Source organism: Portunus trituberculatus, chromosome 3 (genome assembly GCF_017591435.1).
Source record: "Portunus trituberculatus isolate SZX2019 chromosome 3, ASM1759143v1, whole genome shotgun sequence".
Classification (NCBI taxonomy): domain Eukaryota; kingdom Metazoa; phylum Arthropoda; class Malacostraca; order Decapoda; family Portunidae; genus Portunus; species Portunus trituberculatus.
In genome coordinates this window covers 6616603-6635254 of record NC_059257.1, presented here as the reverse complement: position 1 = coordinate 6635254, position 18652 = coordinate 6616603, and the positions used below count along the sequence as shown (strand labels likewise).

At 41.6% G+C, this 18652-nt stretch overlaps 2 protein-coding genes and 1 long non-coding RNA gene across 5 annotated transcripts in view; all 3 read left to right on the top strand.

Moving 5' to 3' along the window:
* LOC123510285 (hemicentin-2-like) overlaps positions 1-4178 on the top strand; it is a 104033-nt gene extending 99855 nt beyond the window's left edge. For both annotated transcript variants that reach the window (XM_045265295.1, XM_045265288.1), the window contains exons 5-8: positions 1173-1307; positions 1824-2037; positions 2866-3203; positions 3828-4178. In XM_045265295.1, the coding sequence (XP_045121230.1) occupies positions 1173-1307; positions 1824-2037; positions 2866-2993 (477 nt within the window). In that variant the 3' untranslated portion in view covers positions 2994-3203; positions 3828-4178. The remainder of the gene's footprint in view (positions 1-1172; positions 1308-1823; positions 2038-2865; positions 3204-3827) is intronic.
* Positions 4179-4832: 654 nt separating this feature from the next.
* On the top strand, positions 4833-8008 carry LOC123510252. Of its 2 annotated transcripts, none has more exons than XR_006676445.1 (3): positions 4833-5880; positions 6064-6182; positions 7799-8008. It is a non-coding gene; the product is annotated as an uncharacterized LOC123510252 (long non-coding RNA). The 2 variants fall into 2 exon arrangements; XR_006676442.1 differs by lacking the exon at positions 7799-8008 and adding an exon at positions 6608-6723.
* A 2672-nt stretch (positions 8009-10680) lies between these two features.
* LOC123510230 (G8 domain-containing protein DDB_G0286311-like) lies at positions 10681-12113 on the top strand. Its single transcript, XM_045265190.1, has 2 exons — positions 10681-11623; positions 11720-12113. The coding sequence occupies exons 1-2, from the start codon at positions 11147-11149 to the stop codon at positions 12014-12016; spliced, it is 774 nt and encodes a 257-aa protein (XP_045121125.1). The 5' UTR covers positions 10681-11146; the 3' UTR covers positions 12017-12113.
* Positions 12114-18652: the final 6539 nt, after the last annotated feature.

Genomic DNA, 18652 nt, shown 5'->3' with positions numbered 1-18652 from the left:
AGTGTGAGAGTGTGCAGGTGAGGACAGGTGTGGCATAGGTAATGGGGAGAGAAAGGGGAAAAGTGTGATAATGAAAGGGAAATATTAAGGAGAAAATGTTAGTAAGAATAGAGTTAATGATTACTATCGGTCCTTGTCAGTAACACATGGCACAACTACACTTTATTTCACGTTTATTGAGTTTTTTTTTTTTTTTTTTTACCAAGGCTTTTATTGACGTGTAGTGATGCTTTGGAAAAATCACCACCGCGTCAGAAACAGAGTCCTGTGAGCAATTTCCCTCAGTCCTCCTCTCCTTCTTCTTGTGGCTGTTAGCATTAGTAGGGCATTGTGGGTCCTGTGGCGGGTTGTGGTGTCTATAGATGACCTGTCACGGACGGCCAATGAGAGCCCGCCATCCCGGTAGTTACTTCAATGACGTATCACCGCTAAACCAATCAAGGGCCTTCCACTGCAGAGCGTCCAATGAGAGGCCGCCATGCTGGGAGTTACTTATAGTACTGCATTTGTTTCTACTGAGAGAGGGTGTCGGTGAGCCACGTCAGTCTCTACCATTTGCTAAGCTGCTTTTACCATGGACGCCCGCTGCTCTGATGGGGATTTCATTGGTTCGTCAGTTTACCATGAGGCACCCGGCTGGCTGGATGTGGTTGTGGTGGTGGTGGTGAGGGACTGCGAACGGGCGGTGTGGTGACAAAACGAAAATATGGTTAATAGTCTTGATAGTAACAAAAAGAATAGTGTGTTTGTAGCCTCTCGGTGAATAAAAGTTAACCATTCATATATCGTTGAAGGCACAAGGCGGTGTGTGTGTATGTGTGCCTGCTGGTGACACAGCCGCCGGCATGAACTGGGACAATCGAAGCGTAAGTAACGTATTGGTGTAACTCCTTATTTCACAATGCTCCCATGTCATAACCTAACGTTCATGACCTCTGCTACAAAACATCAACTAATGAGCCATAACGGATAAGTAAACAAAGGAAATATATGACGAAGCTAATATTCTGTTGTGGAGAAAGCGATGGAAGAAGAAAAGGATAAAAAAAGGAAGAGCTTAAGGAAACAGAGAACATAAAACATGAGAAAAAATACAACTCAAAAACCAGATTAACACACACACACACACAACACACACACACCTAACCTTTCTAACGCAGGTATATTTACAGGTGTCCACTGCGGAGGGGTTAGCGTCTCACCTAGTGACGCTGGAGGTGGTGGTGCCCCGTGCTGTCATCCCAGGGCAGGAGGAGCACCACGTGGAGGCAGGATCCACCATCTCCCTCACCTGCTTCATTGAACAGGTAAGGCGTGAGTCATACTAGGAGAGGGAACTACAGGGGTATGTGAGAGTAAGAGTCAATAAGAGGGTGCTGCAAGAGTAAATGAGGGAGAGAATACGAGGAAATGGGAAAGGTGGGACAGTGAAAGAATGAGTAAAAGAATAATAAAGTAAAGGAAATGAGAGAGAATGCGAGTAAATCTGTTTAAAGACTATATGAAAGAGTAAACGAGAAAGTGAGGGATAGAAAGGTAAATGAAAGGGTAAAGGAGGAAATAGAGAACAGTGAATGAGAGAATGAGTAAATGAGCGTTGAAAGACTAAATTAAAGAATAAACCAGCAAACAAATACTGAAACACCAATTAGGGACGTAGACGAGGAAAAGAGAGCTAAAACAGTGATTACTCTAAGAATAGATGTCGCTGTATTCGTAGATGTTGAAGTAACTGTCTTGTTGATTGTTGAGAATGTTCTGGGTAATAGGAAGACTCGTTATATCTATACACTGCCACACGTTTTACCTTCCCTCGCCTACAGAGTCCCGTGGCGCCGCAGTACATCTTCTGGTACCACAACGCACGCATGATCAACTATGACAGGGAGCGTGGCGGCGTCACGGTACACATCGAAGCCCAGCCCAAGGTCGCCTCGCTCCTGAGGGTGCGTGACGCGCGGCCCGAAGACTCCGGCAACTACACCTGCGCCGCCGCCAACACAGAGTCAGCCTCCGTCACTGTGTACATCACGGAGGGTGAGTCAGGGGCGAGGGGGTGAGGGGCAGGGTGGTGCAGTGGTGTTGACGTTAAAGACTCGTATTCTCACACTTATGCGTTTCACCTCCACTATTTCAAAAGGCTTTTTTTAGAATTTACACGAATTTTTAAGGGGTTTTTTTTACGTTTCTAGAGGCAGATTGACAAGATTTCTTCATTATTAATTGGAAGAAACACACTTGAAAACCCCGCTGATCATCTATGTAGCTTTGAAAAATAGTCGTGGTGAGAGCAGAGGGTTTTTGAAAACGGACCTATATTATTGTTGTGTTGGTGTGTGTTGCCATGAGCTACTCTGTTGTGTTCTTCAATCTTTCCGAAGTTCATGCATACCTACCCAGTTTTTTGCGAGGTTCATGTGCCCTAGCGCCTGCGACAATTTAATGAATGACAAATGAATTACCTGACTATCTGGCATTGTTCTCTAGTTTTGAGACTGAAAACGTATACAGAAAGTGTGCTAGAACTATTCGAAGCATGGGAGGTAGCTATTCGGTGCTAAGTAATTGTTATGTAGTAGCTGAATGTACTATGATAAAACAAAATGCCACTTATCAAATACACGAGAAGCGGTTTGGGTCCAAGTGTAACAAACTAATATAATGCACAAACTTTTAATACCTAAGCTCATTTTTAATTACTTTCTTACATTGACACTTGATAAAAATGCATAGGCCATGTCGTCTACCTGTCTACGTAGCTCAATGTTTCCATCTACGAGATTCTACTTGGAAACATTGTCACGTTGACCAAATTCAACTTGAACCGCCACTGACCCACCATTCCTTCCCCGTTTTCTCTGACAGCCGCCAATAAGATCGCAGCGGTGCAGCCTCGTGCGCCGGACAGCAGCGCAGCACCTGTTCTCTCCTTTCCCTTGCTTCTGTCTCTGCTGCTCCTCGCCCCGCTGCTCCACTACCTCTCTGAACTCTGAACACACGCACACATACACGCTCTCACTCTCCCTCACACACCTGTCAGTCGTACGCCTACCAGTGTGACAAGTTGATGGATTGATGGATTGGAAAGATTTTACTGGGTCTCGTGTCATCTCAGTAAGCCAGCGTCCTCCATGACAGTCCCTCCACGCCTCCCCGGTTCCTGTGTTGAAGTCCCACGAAAATGTCAATTGTTTTTTTCATAGGTAAGTATTCTGTCCCATTTTCTTCCGTTAATTTCTTTGTCTTTCTTGATTGCTGTTTTTTTTTCTGTTTTCATGTTTTCATTTTCATTCTTTCTTATTCTTGTCTTTCATTCATTCGTCTCCTTTTCACTTTTCAATCTTATTTCCTTCCTAGTTCGGTTTTGATGCTCTTTCTTTTCTTATCTTTCATTTATTCGTCTGTTCTTTTCAATCTTCCTCCCTCATTCTTCATTTCAGTCTTTACAACATTTTTCCTTTTATTTATTTTATCCCTCCTCCAGGTTTCTCATTAAACATTCATATCTTTCCTCCTTTCATTCGTTCCTTCCCTTCTTGATCTTTATTCTTTCTGCCCTTATAACCTTCCTTTCTACATCCATTCACGCACGCACACCGTCACTTCCTTTTTCTTTTCCTTTCCTTTCGCCTTTCTCACTTTTTTTACTCCTTTCCTTCGTTATTTTAAGATCCCGGGAAAGAAAAACAGGAATCAGAATTTGTGTTATTCATGTGTTTTTCGTGAGTTACCTTTACCTGTCCTTGCTTGTATTACAGAATATTAGTTAAACATATAGTGTCCAGCCTTTGCCATGACATTCTGCCCTTCTTCCTCTGCCAAACTAGGTCACTCCTGTCTGACCTGGGAGGCGTTACGTTGTCCTGGGGCGAAAGGTCAAGGTCACAGGAGGTCATACACTGCGCGGCTGGTCTGTGCAGTGACTCGCACCTTCCAGGACACGTTCTGGTCTTGGTGCAATATCATAGTCCCCGGTAGCAACTCTTCATAGAAAACGGCGAGGCTGGAAGGGAGGACATCTGTAAACGAGTCCATGTTACTGAGTTAAGGAAAATGACGAGGGATTTTAAAAGGGTGTTCTCTGTTTTCTCAAAGGCTGCACGAACAAGTCAGGCTCTCTAGGGTGTTTTTATCAGTTTTTTGGTGAAGATTCCTTACTAAACTGTCACAGGAAGAAACCAAGTTTGTATATTAACGCCCTATTCACTTCCTGTTCTACGGCTGTACGTTTGATAGGTCAGACTATCAATCAATGGTGCAAGTGAAGTGGTTATCATGAGAGACTAAACGCGATACAAGATAGTCAATAACCTGTGCTTCATTTATTGTTCAGTCTTGGAAACTTGTACATGACAGGACCACAGATAAGATAAATCGTGTTCATTGTAATTATCTTCACCTCCAGGAAGGAAAATTGTTGCAGCTGTGTGTGTTTCCCCGGAGCTGTTTACCCTTCCGTGCGTCAAGGCAGGAGTTGGTGTGTGAGGCGTGCCAATCTTTATTCACATGCCTCGCTTCTCTAGCTTTTTTTTTTTTTTTTTTTTTTTTTTCGTTATTTATTTAGTTCATTTTTTTCCGTACTGAATTTTTTGTTGTAGGAACTCGTTAGTTTCTATTTTATTTCCTTATTTCCTTTCCTTTGTTTACTTAACGTACTTTTCTCAACATTCTCTCCTATCCATTTTTTTTTTTCTTTTTAAGATTAAGTTATCAAGCTCTATTTTTCTCAGATTTTTTATTCGTTCTTATTTGTTCTTGTGATTCTATTTATTCTATGATTTTTTTTCCTACTGAATTAACTTATTTTTTCTTAACATCTGTGGATTTTATTTTTCATTTTATTATTTTCCCTACTGATTTTTTTTCTACTCATCTATGGGTAAGATTATTAAGTTATCAGCTTTGTTTTCAGATCTTTATTCCATTCTTATATTTTAAATGATTCCATTTATTCTTCAGACTGTTAGGAAAACTGTCACGTGATGTTAAATATTTCACTTCTGAACGACTGTTGTACATACGTTACTGCATCCGTACTTAAAGGTTACACTATTGATCTCTGTGAACTGTATACATGTAAGTACGTCTGTATTTTGTGACTGGTAAATAGAGTATATATTTTTATAAAAGTTATTATATAAATATTGATCCATAATCATTGTAAGGAAGTGTTTCAATGTGGATGCCTAAAATACTTTCCTTTTCCATTTAACTTTTCTTTTACCTCAATACCACACGTGCCTGAGTTCACAGTGGTCACTTCATAAAAAGCCTCACCAATTGTCATCACTGCCAACACACCGTAAGTACAACCCTTGTCTTTTTGAAGCCTGGATTCTGAAACATTTTGATCTCTCACTATTTCTATTTTCAAAGGCCACTCAGATGAATAGCATGGTTCTATAAACTATTTGTCCTGTTCATATTGTAGAAACTGTTAATTTCGTACTAGAACAGTAAAAACATCCTTGAAAACTTGGTTCGCTCACCACGACTATTTTCAAAGGCCACAGCAATTAACAGTTAGTTTCTCAAGACTGATTCTCCTTTGTACGTGTCACTTCAACTACAGCTTTTGAAAGTAGTCATGGTTCAGCCAGAGGTTTCAAAACAAACGTGCGTGTTGTGACACTAACCCAACGCTATGCGCCCCCCCACCCCCAACTTCCCGTCCTCCACTCTAAAAATTATAAAAATCTTTTCACTTTGCTTTCACTGCCGTGGAATTTGAATATGAAGTGGTGAATGTGTGCAAGCGTAATCTTGCTTACTGTATTGTTTTCAGTGAGCTCACGCCATACCACCACACCACTCGGCACGGGCGTTACACCCTCCCACTTTCCTACACTGCACTGAGGTGGGCGTGTGTGGCGAGGAACGGTGAGTGGACAAGGACGATATGCATATGTATATAGTATCTGTACATGGACGCGAGGGAAAAGTGGTCATGGAAAGGAAATGAACTCATTTATATGGGTACCCTGTAAGGCAATGTGCGTGTGTGCGCGCGGAATTAGGACGTTTATTTATTAATCATGTTTCTAAAATGCTCTCTGGTTGCAGGTGTGTGAAATGGCTCCATCATTGCTCCCGGTACCCCCTGAGAGGAACTGCCATGCTCCCTTGAAACCTGCGCCGCCCACTTAACACTGAACGCTTCACAGGCTCGCCATTCGGATCCGGTATACTGTTTCTTAGTCATGGTTTTTGTACTTTTTACGTAATTGAATGAGTGACGTTGAGATGCAGTTTTGGTTGGTTTAAATGTACATACAAACTTGGCCTACAGGCTCTTTGTGACGCTTTAATGCAGTGGTTCTTAACCTGGGACAAGGGAAGCGCGAGGCCTTGGGAAAATCAGAAATTTTCTTTAAAATCTGGGAAGGAATTATTGTATTTATAGATGCAAAGAGGGGACAAGTAAAGTATCGCTTATCTGGGAAGGAATTGTATTTTTTATAGATAGATGCAAAGGGGGACATGGCAAGTTAAAAGGGGCTTTATATAGTAGTAGTTAAGAATCTAAAGGTTAAGAACCACTGCTTTATATAGTAAAAGTAGCTTTTAAGGATCTACATTCTCAGACTGTCTGTCTCTTTCTCAACAGGTTCGTGATGGAGCAAGGCTAAGAAGAGGTGTGGTGTGGAATCTCCAGGGTTCTTGCACCAGAGCGACCTTCCCGACCGTTATCCTACCGTTATCCTTTCAGCGGTTTGGTGGCGGGGGGTCGTTAGGTTATTAGGTTTTATTTATTACAACACTAGCCGCCATATTTATATAGTCTCATCTACGATGGCTATGGCTATCTTCCCCAGTTAAGAAGTACCAACAGAACAAGTACGTACACACCACCTCCTTGGCCCGTCTTGTCATCTCTTCTTCCTCCCTCCTAGGCCCGTCTTGTATTGTCCTCTTCCTCCCTCCCAGCAAGCTCCTCCCAGGCTCGTCTTGTCATCTCTTCTTCCTCCCTCCCAGCAAGCTCCTCCCAGGCTCGTCTTGTCATCTCTTCTTCCTCCCTCCCAGCAGGCTCCTCCTTGGCCCGTCTTGTCATCTCTTCTTACTCCCTCCCTCCAGGCTCCTTGGCCCTTCTTCCTCCCTCCCAGCAGGCTCCTGGGCCCTTCTTCCTCCCTCCCAGCAGGCTCCTCCTTGGCCCGTCTTGTCATCTCTTCTTCCTCCCTCCTAGCAGGCTCCTTGGCCCGTCTTGTCATCTCTTCCTCCCTCCTAGCAGGCTCCTTGGCCCGTCTTGTCTCTTCCTCCCTCCTAGCAGGCAGGCATTGGGTCTGGTGTGTACGTTTCCTTCAACCTGGAAAATTGGTTGTAATAAATGTATGAAAGTCGTCGTATGTCACTAGTGTGTTTCCTGTGCCCTAACATTCGTCGGCATGACTGACGACTCGCACTCCTCGTGTACACTTACTTCCCCACCAGCCTTGATGTGGCGGCGCTGCTGACTAGAGTGAGAGTACCAACACCACCAACCAACCATCAACCTGTCACCTCACTTTCACAGTTTACCCCAACACCACACACAACCCCGATGCTTTGCTCCTAACAAGTGCAAATAACCCTGTAATCACGAGAACACATTTTCAAATCGCGGTAACAAAAAATAACCATTGAAACCATTATGAAATGCCTTCAAACTAAGAAAACAGTCACACTTACCAATCGTGAAAGCAACCACGAAAATTATATAAACTACCTTATGAAAAAACAGACACCTGCTATAACATAAATTAATAATTGGTATGTTATGCGGTATAACATCACGTCAGGCCTTCACAATAAAACGTATAAGACTCGTCTGTTATTTCCTTGGTGTCCACTTGCTCCTCTCTGACTTGCCTTGCGTCTCCAACTTATCACCTCTTCCTGCTTCACGAGCCACCGCCGCCATCAGGCATTGTGTGGAGGGAGTTCTATACGATACTTTCAACCTGGAAGAAAAAATGTGGTAATAAATGCATAAATCGGTTGTATACAGTGCTGAATAAATGTAATCAGTCGTGCCATGTGTTTCCTGTACCTTACATTGATTAAGACTAGTTGGCCTACTAAATCTGAACCTGACTGAATGACTTGTTTTTGTGTACACTTTGAAGTAACATCCCTGACCAGACAACCATACCCTCAAACACTCCTACCCCTTGAACCGAGTATATACAGATTCACTCTTACTGTTAGACAATTAAGTTACTCAGGTTTGTTTGTACATACAGTTCATTACAATACCTGACACCTCTGTCCTACCCACGCCACGCCACGCCTACTCATACTCCTACTAGACCACACCTGCAGATAAGCCATGATACCAGCCTTCATGTGGCGACCCTACTGACCTCTACCACGTGCAACCTACAGTGACAACCAACACCACCAACTTGTCAGCTCCTATTCACGACAACACAACCCGATGCTTTGCTCTCTAACCAGTGCAAATAGCCCGTTTCAACAGCCACTGACACCACCAGACTGTCCTGTAGGTTCGTCACAACATGCGCGACCATTTTCAGCTTCCTCCACGCAGTTCCACCCTCGATTACTTGAAAATGCATCCGAACTACTTTGTCATTATACGGAATCCTTGTAATCAGGGGAACACCAGAAAATAATTATAATGGCATTGAAACGATAATGACAAGCCTTCGAACCATATGAAAACCCTTGAGACCATTACGAAAAGCCTTCCAACCACTATAAAAATCTCAAATCCATTACAAAATGCATTAAAAACCAATGCAAAAATACCAACCAGTAACAAAAAGCCTTCAAACCATTACAAGAGCCTCCAAACCATTACAAAAGCTTCGAAAACCATTATGAAAATCTTGAAACCATAAAATACACTACCAATCACAAATCCATCCATGAAGACGTGAAGACAACCCTGAAAACAATTAAATAAAAGCCTTAACTAAATAACAATACCCTTAAACTATATCATAACGCCCTTGAAATCAGATAAACTCCCTTAAAGTCACGAAATACCCTTTACCCCCTTCAGTACCATGATGTATTTCCATATTCATTCTGGTTACTATTTTGTGATTTTATGCAGCTTCAGAAACTCATGTGGGGGATGAAATAGTGAAGACTGTGGCCATTAATCCATAGACCCTTGTTAATGTCAATAAACTCGTCTCAACACCCAAGAATTCATGATAAAAATTAGTCTGAGTAGTGAAGGGGTTAAATTGAAACTAAGGACAGGTGTGTAGTTTACTAGATAACAATGGGAAGCTTAATGGGGAGTTACTATTATACAAGGACAAATGGGTGGTTAAGTCAGCAGGCAAATTTGATCCAATATAAATACGTAAGCTATTGTAAACGCTCGCAACTCTTCTACCACTCAATCGCACGCAATTCTGTCTTCCACCACTCAAACACCCATGTAATTATCTCTTCCACCATTCAAAACACCCACGTAAGTCTTTTCCACCACTTATTCGCACGCAATTCTCTCTTCCACCACTCAATAAACCCACGTAATTATCTCCTTCACCCTCCAATCGCAGGCTAATTTATCCACCACTCAAACACCCCCAAGCAATTATCTCTCGCCACTCAACACATACAAATCCCTCTTCCACCACTCAACTATATGTAATGCTCTCTTCCGCCACTCAAACACCACGCAATCATCCCTCTCACCACTCAAAAGTATACAATTCTCTATTCCACTACTCAAACTGCATGTAATTCCAACATCCAAACACCACCACCAGCACTGCAAACACACACGCAACCTACCACCACCACCACCACACGCAAACCCTCCCATGTGCACTCAACACATGCACGCGCACACAAACTTACCTCCTTCCTCCTCCAACGCTGGTTCTAGTACTGAGGTGGAGAAAGGGTCCTGCTACTCCTCCTCCTCCTCCTCCTCCTCCTCCTCCTCCTCTTTAACTACTGTCCAATTCTCCCTTTTCAGTAATAAGCTTGTTCTGTTCCTCCTCTTCCTCTATTCTCCTTTCTCTTTCCTCTTCCTCTTTCTCCTGCTTCTCTCCTCTCCCTCTATTCTTTATTCTCTTCTATTTTTCCTCCACCACTTCTTGTTGATAAGGTATTCTCTCTCTCTCTCTCTCTCTCTCTCTCTCTCTCTCTCTCTCTCTCTCTCTCTCTCTCTGCAGTTGTCCTTTCGCTAATCATTTCTTCCTGCCTTTCTTCCTTCCTCCCTTCATTTTTGTGCTCTTAATACACTACTACACATTATTTTCCATCTTTAAGTAACAAGGAAGTGTTACATTGATGCCCAACAGCCTCAGTTCACTCCATACTGATAATTCAATTGTTTTCCTCCAGTTTCCACTCGTTTTCTTTTTTATTTATTTTACGAGTATCTTCCAAGGTGACACAGGAGGCGCTTCCCACGAGACGAGGCTCAAAATGAAGGTGAGGAGAGCAGAGATCCTGACAACATTTCGACTCCTACTCGTCCTAAGTTTTCATTCTCTTCATCACCTGTCTATTTCGTTTATTTCTCTCTCTCTCTCTCTCTCTCTCTCTCTCTCTCTCTCTCTCTCTCTCTCTCTCTCTCTCTTTATCTATCGTATTTCCTTGAAAGTTTCGTCGCTGTCTCGCTCTCATTCCCGACTTGCTGAGCCACTCTCCCCAAAGTTCTCATAAACAGCATGAGAACATGTTATATTCGTTGTTCACGGTACTTAATCCTTCTCCAAGTTCACCCTTCCCTGGCTGTCCCTGCCTGCACTCGCCTCGCCTGTACCTCGCACCGCTCACATTCATGCTCTTCATTCACTTTTCATAAGAGTCGTTTCGCATCCCTTCTTCGCTACTTGTCCTCTGCAGTCTTCCCTGACGCTCACCAGTGATAGTTTTTTTTTTTTTTTTTTTTTTTTTTTTAGACTTGCTACAGACGTGTCTGGGAAACGACGGCGCCACATTCACGGCGCTGCACGCGTCCCACCCTGGCGCCACCTCGAACAAGAGCAAGGCCCTTTCATATACACAGGAAACAAATGTTATCAATTTCGGTTCGAATTTCGCTTCTAAGGCTCAGGATTGGTTCTGCTCTCCGCTACCGCAACACCAACTTTCCCCCCAAACATCCTCCTCTACGGTGCCGTGCCCCGCCCGCCGCAGCCTGGCCCTGCATTGTCACCTGAGCCCCGCAAGCATGAGGGCGCTGTGGCCGCTTGTGGGTTGCCTCCTGTACCTGGCGGCGAGCTCCGCAGTGTCCTTATCCGAACAGTGTGACTGGAAAACCCTTAATGAAAAGAATTTTTCTCAAAGCACGATCCAGGTCAGGACTAGACACCGGGAGGAAGGCATACTAACCGTGAAGATTACAGATTCATTACAGGCGATAGACAATGAGATATTGGAGCCCTCACATATCTACACTCTCAACATGAGCTGCATCGACAGCTTCTGTACCTACATCCTCCTCAGTGATGACGGTGAGAGAATCAACAATCAAACTGTCCTCTCGGTGACCACACAGTTGACTGTGTACGGACAGAACCTACAATGGTCACCTGCAGACTGTGAGGAGATGGAGACCACCACCACCACCACCATCACCACCAACATCACGACAAAGAGAACGACGCCTGAGACAACCAACACCACAACACCAGAGACAACCACAACCACAACAACGACGCCTAAAACAACCACGACCACAACAAAGACGCCTCAGACAACTACAACAACGACCCCAAAGACCACCACAACAAAGACACCGGAGACAACCACAACACCAAGAACGACGACCCTAGGGAAGAAGACTCCTACAAGCACCTCAGGCCAACGGAACAAGAACCAGGGCACCACCACCACCACCACCACAAAACCCAAAATCTCCCGCGTGGTGATCATCAGCATAACGGTCTTCGTGTTCCTTGCTTGTGGTCTCGGTCTGTGCTTCATCTACCGTCATCGCATCCACTACGGGGCTCTCGATCTGTACATTCAGGCGCGCTCGGTGAGGGAGGACGCTCAGAAGAAGCACGAGGTGATGACGGGGACAGAAACCCCGGTGTGAAGTAATGGCTGACGTGGAAGTAGGCAAGAGGTTCTCTCTCTCTCTCTCTCTCTCTCTCTCTCTCTCTCTCTCTCTCTCTCTCTCTCTCTCTCTCTTTCATCACTAAAACCCAAATTACTACTACTACTACTAATAATAATAATAATAATAATAATAATAATAATAATAATATAACTAATAATGATAACAATAAGACAACTGACTTCATTCAGTTAGACTAATTCATTTTCATAATATACATTTACTTAAACTATATATATATATATATATATATATATATATATATATATATATATATATATATATATATATATATTTGTGCCTTTAATTAAGTATTGATTTTTTCTTGCAAGTTATTTTTGTCTGATTTTGTAACTGGTTTATCTTAAGGTTTTTTTATTTGAAAATGCTGTATTTATGATGAAAACTACAAATGAATGATGATAAAGCAACATTTCCTTTCAACAATAAACTCTGGACCTACCTACCTGCCTGATTCTGTATTTCCACCTTCCTTTTATTCACTTATTCATTTATTTGTTATGCACCGAGGAGAAACTGGCCAAGGGAAACAAACAACATAAAAAAAAGGCCCACTGGATTGACAGTTCGCTTAGAGAAATTAAGAATCATCCAAAAGACAGGGACAAATGTCTTTCACCTACACTCATTTAAGAGGGAAATTTCAAAACACTGATTTAATTCCTTTGGCTAACTCTCTCAACCCTGCTTGGGGACTGGCATCTCACAGGGCATTTTTGTTTCATAGTTTTTGTTGTCCTTGGTCAGATTTCTTTACATAAATAAATAAATAAAAAATAATGCACTCGAGGACATCAAAGTGAACTCCGGAATTCCCTGCCTGCTGTTGTATTCCCGCCTTCCTATGGTGTGTATTCAGAAACGCTTTCCTCTCTCACCACGACTATTTCCCAAGGCCAAAGAGACGATTAGCGGGGTGTTCAAAAGTGTTTCTCCTGTTAATAATGTAAAAATCTTGTCCATCTGTCCTTAGAACCGTAAAATTACCTGGAAAACTCGTGTAAAATCAAATAAAGGCCTTTTGAAACAATGGAGGTGGGAACAGAGAAGTGTTTGAGAATACCAGCCTATCACTTCAACTTTATTTCAAGAGGCAAGTTGTCAAGACGTCTTCCAATGAACCTTTTGGCATTACTTTTACTTTTTTATAATTTGTTTTCACCTAATCATTCAGTTTTTATTTTACTTATCTTTTATTTTTCATGTAATTTTTATTCATTATTTTTTTCATTTATTTATTTTTTCTTTTCTATTTATTTATTTACTCATTTACATATCTATTCTAAATCTTTTTATCTTATTTTATTTATTTATGTATTTATTTTTTACTTATTTATCTTTGTTTCTATCTTTTATTTATTTATTCATTTATTCATATCATTTTATTTATTTATTTTTTTTTTTTATTGGCACCACAATAAACCTTTATTTCGCTCTTACTTAAAAGAAAACGTATTATGAAGCAGCAAATAAAAACGCCAAAGGAACAGAAGAAAAATAAAACTACACACACACACACACACACACACACACACACACACACACACACACACAAATTCCGGGAAAAAGAAACCTAACAGAAAAAATAATTATCAGCGGAAGTGTGTTTGATTTCCACGTATGAGGCACCATGAGGGAAGCGAACACCACCACCACCACCACCACCACCCGTTATCATCACTGCCACCGCCACCGCCGCCCACATCACCACAAATATGTAAATAAAATATAATAAATGAATAAACAAGTAAGTAAATAAATATATATGTATAAGAGAATACATAATGAACATAATAATAATAATAATAATAATAATAATAATCTTTTGTTCACATATTATTTATACGCATCTTCATCTTTGTTTTATTATCTTCTCTACTAACTATTATTATTTTACTATTATCATCATCGTCATTATTAACAGCCTATCATTATCATTACCACTACTACTGTTGCCACCACTACCGTACAGTGGAACCATGCGCGCTTTGGGGTCCAAGGGGTCTCCAAGCGCACGGGTTCAAATCCTGTCCACGGTCTAAGTGTAGGTTGGGTGTCCTCACTTGTGGCAATGGTTTCCTAGCGGGTGGGCTTTGAGATAGGAGGTACCCCAAAAAGTATCCCCTTTAGCCCATAAATTCCCGTGAAGAGCCCACATGGTATAAATAAAAATAAATAAATAAATAATACAAGAGCTATACTACACTAACAACAAAACAGCAACAACAGCACCACCACCACCAGCACAATCATAGTAACAACAATCAATACGCAGAAACGACACAAAAACAGTATCTTCTCTCGCCTTAGAACAAAAACACTCTTATCCAAACTGACACGCCACCTTTGTTCCTACTTATCGACTTCCTCTCCCACCGAACCAGCTATCTCCTCTTATTCCTGGAGGCTGAGTGGCGTACTTCGTTGTTGGTTAAGGCGGCTCGTGTTGGAATCCTTGTCAAATCTTGTTCCCTGGTGGGTAAATGTAGCGTTTTCCATTTAATCCTAGCGGTGTCATATGACCTAAGCTATTGTGAAGCCTAATGGAATAATTTCTTTTTTTTCACTCTTCCTCCTCCTCTAAGCTCTAGCCTCCTCAAAGCCTAGCCCAGTATTCTTTAAAATTTTCGTCTTCTCTATTCTTAACAGGTTCTAGTGTAAGTTATTGGGGATTTTCAAGGGGGATTTCATGGTTCATTGACGGTTTGAGGCTGCTATGGAAGTTATTGGGGATTTCAAGGGTGTTTTCATGGTTCCAGTTTGTTTGAGAGGGTGGACTGGAAGTTATTGGGATTTTCAAGGGATTCCATGGTTCTATTGATAGTTCAGCAAATTCTAGTGGATACTGTTGAGTTTTCAAGGGTATTTGTGATTTTCGTAGTTCTAAAGAATGTCTAGCAATCGCAGACTATCCTAGTTGAAGTTAATGAAGTGATAGGAGACAACAATGCCAGCAGCAACAATAACAACAATTATGAATAAAATGAAAACAATAACATAACAAGAATAAGAATAAAAACAAAAAGAGCAGGAATAAGCACAAGAACAATAGGATCCCTTAGAATAACAAGTAATAGTTTAAAAAGACTCCGATAGAAGTTCATGAGATTTTCTAAGAAATTTCCATTGTTCTGCACTGATAAAGTCTCTCTCTCTCTCTCTCTCTCTCTCTCTCTCTCTCTCTCTCTCTCTCTCTCTCGGGTGTGATTTCCTTTTGACCACACCACTGTATGAAGAAAACAGTCACGCATGTGTCATTCCTTGCTTTCTTTCCTTCCTTCACTCACGTCCCTCCCATGCACAGCAGAGCGCGGGTGTGGCGGGTGTGACTTCGACGTTCACAAAGGCAGCGTGTCCTCAGACCTCCCACACAGCGGCAGTGCAGCACGTCAGCCTATCCCCGCCCTCCACTTCCTTCCTTCATGGCATTTCCCGGAGTATGCACTACCATTTTGCGAGGAATGCTGCTGAGATTTCAGTCTTGAGTCACTTCTGACGTCACCAAAGCTAGGGATTGGTCCTCTGAGCCGCCCCGCCCGCTATGCCTGGCGCCCCGCCCGGCGCCCGCCGCGGCCTCTAATCCTACATTGTTGCCTGGGCCCCGCAAGTATGAGGGCGCTTTGGCCGCTCCTGTACCTGGCGGCGAGCTCCGCAGTGTCCTCACCCAGACAGTGTGACTGGAATCACCTTGAAGAAATGAAGTTTAATCCTCGCACGATCCAGGTCAGGACTAAAGAACAGATGAAAGGCGAACTGACCGTGACGATGGAAGAGTCAGAGATATATTACTCTGACTCACTGGAGCCCTCACGTATCTACACCCTCAACATGACCTGCGACATCGCCCATTGTGCCTACATCCTCCTCAACGCTGACGGTGGCAAAATAAAACATCAATCGCTCTTAGCGATAGGCGCACAGTTCATTGTACGGGGACTGAACCTTGAATGGTCACCATACTGCACGGAGATAATGAACCAGTCAGCATCTGGTGTTGGTGACGCGGACGAAGTTCATAGCGGCAAAAATATGCCACAAATATGGATCCTGGTGTTGATAAGCTTTGGAGTCGCGGTGACGGTGGTGGCGGTGGGTACCCTGACCTGGAGTATCTTTAGCCTGTGTAGAAAGAATGGTGAACGGTAGACTCTTGCGTGGCTCTCTCTCTCTCTCTCTCTCTCTCTCTCTCTCTCTCTCTCTCTCTCTCTCTGTTTTTTTCATCATTATTATTTTCTAGTGTTAAAATTATACTACTATTGGTCTTTCTCCTTCGCATCGCCTTAGTGAAGTGTAATTTAATGAAACAATAATCTAATACATATGTTTTACCTACCTTACTTATTATCTGATATCGATTTTCTGTTAAATGTTGATCCTTTACCTCTATTTGTCTTGTTTTTCCATATCTTTGAGTGTCAAGGAAGCAAGAGACATGATGTTAATGGTTTGCTGTGACGTGAATATAAATCTTACGTAGTAATTGTTAAGAAAAATAGTCTCAACCAAAGAGACTGATGGTTGCAATTCACCTCACTAAAATGTATAATCTAAGATGCCTAGCAAGGAATTAAGCTTTAGTACTAGAGATATTTGAATTACAATGATACAATTATACTATTCATAAATCTTAACGTATCAGCTTTTACTTCATCAAAATGTAAGAATAGAAAAGTGATATAGTGATATAAATGTTTTGACTCCACAAAGATATGATTCAACACTACATCAAACACGAAGATGCTAACCAATTCATTCATTCTAGTACAATATCAAAGACACTCCTATTGAATGCTCGTGTTCTGTGCTAGATTAATAATAAAGATAAGTAGCATTATAAGGTTTTGTTTATCCATACGAGGGGGGAACTAACACGTACTTAGAAACGCTTAGCTCTCACACCATAACTACTTTCCAAGGACACAAAGATGACTAGCTAAATTCCTAAATGTTCCTCCTATTAACCCCTTCAGTAATATAACACATTTTCATATTTATTCAGGCCATACTTGACGTTTTTATAAAGCTTCAGAAACTTATGTGGGGATTAAAATAGTGAAGACTGACCATTAATCTTCAGTCCTTCATTATACTCTTCCTAATATAAATAAAATCGTTTAATAGTACAAATAACTCGTAATAAAAATACGTCCCAATACTGAAGGGGTTAACAATGTTAGTCTCATTAAAACCATTACAAAAAAAACACCCTTAAGAACCCGTGCAACTTCAGCTACAGCCTTGAATACAATGGAGGTGTAGTACATGGGCTCCAGAAGGTCCTAAGACTAATATCAAGACAGCAGCGCCTTTCCACGTCAAAACCAACAAAGACCTCTTCATTACTAAAGGTTTCCAAATAAGGAACTATATTTTCAACACTCAAAACCAAGAAAAACGTATCAAATCAATCAATTCTCACTTCAAATCGCACTAAACTTCATACTTTTAGACTATTTCATTACACACAACACACCTCGGTAGTTTTAAGGCAGTAACTGTGAAACTTAGAAGAAAAAACAACAACAACAACAACAACAACAACAACAACAACAACAACAACACGAAAAAGAAGAAAAAGAAGAACAAGAACAACAAGAACAACAAGAACAAGAACAAGAACAAGAAGGAAACAAGAAAAGAAGACGAAGACGAAGACGAAGACGAAGACGACGACGAAGAAGAAAAAGAAAAGAAAAGAAGAAGAAGAACAACAACAACAACAACAACAACAACAAGAACAAGGAAAAAAAGAAAATAAAGAAGACAATATAACAGTTAAGAACAAGAACAAGAACCAGAAGAACAGGACAAGTAAAAGAACAATAAAAACACGAGCAATAAGCACAAGAAACATCTCCAACATGTAATATTGCAACATCTAAATTCACAAGGAAAAGATCACATCATCATCTTGGTGTGGGAGTATTCTCAGTACCGTATCTTATCACACTAGCGAGGAAGTGACAAGAGGTTGGTACACATAACAACACACAGGTTCCTCTCTCTACGCCGCCACAATACACATCACTACCTACGCTAAAGAATAAGGGAGAAAGTATAAAATTTAGAAAAGAAAATGTAGGTTACTTTTGAAAACGTAAGATAATGACGTGGAGAGGAGATAGGAAGTGATAGATAAAAGATGATAAGAAAATAAGTAAGGCGTTTTAAGAAAATAATGAAAAAACTTCCGTACACTCCAGCACACACACACACACACACACAGCTTCTTACACTATCACCAAGAAGTTATATAATTCCACCAAGCATAATACACTAGATATTGACAAAAATAATAATAATAATAACTGTAAATGCTCCAGTCACGTAGCTCAGACGCCATCTTGTCTTTCACTCTTAATTCTACCGTCACCAAACATCCTCCACGCACCACACTCACCACACATCACCACGACTCCTTGAAGTATCATTTTTTACTCACCACACACCCCAGGAAGACGTGATAGTGGAGAAATTAAGCAAAATATGAACGTAAACACAGAAGCGAGGACATGAGCACGGCCATTATTTTGTCTCTGACCACCACATGTAATTATAAGCTGTTGAGGAACGACCTCGACCTTACTTTGTTTC

What these genes read in the sequence shown, in the direction of transcription:
- LOC123510230 (XM_045265190.1), top strand. Translation starts at nt 11,147, where the DNA reads ATGAGGGCGCTGTGGCCGCTTGTGGGTTGCCTCCTGTACCTGGCGGCG. An exon ending in CACCAGAGACAACCACAACC is followed by an intron (nt 11,624 to 11,719) that starts ACAACAACGACG and finishes AAGACACCGGAG; the next exon opens with ACAACCACAACACCAAGAAC.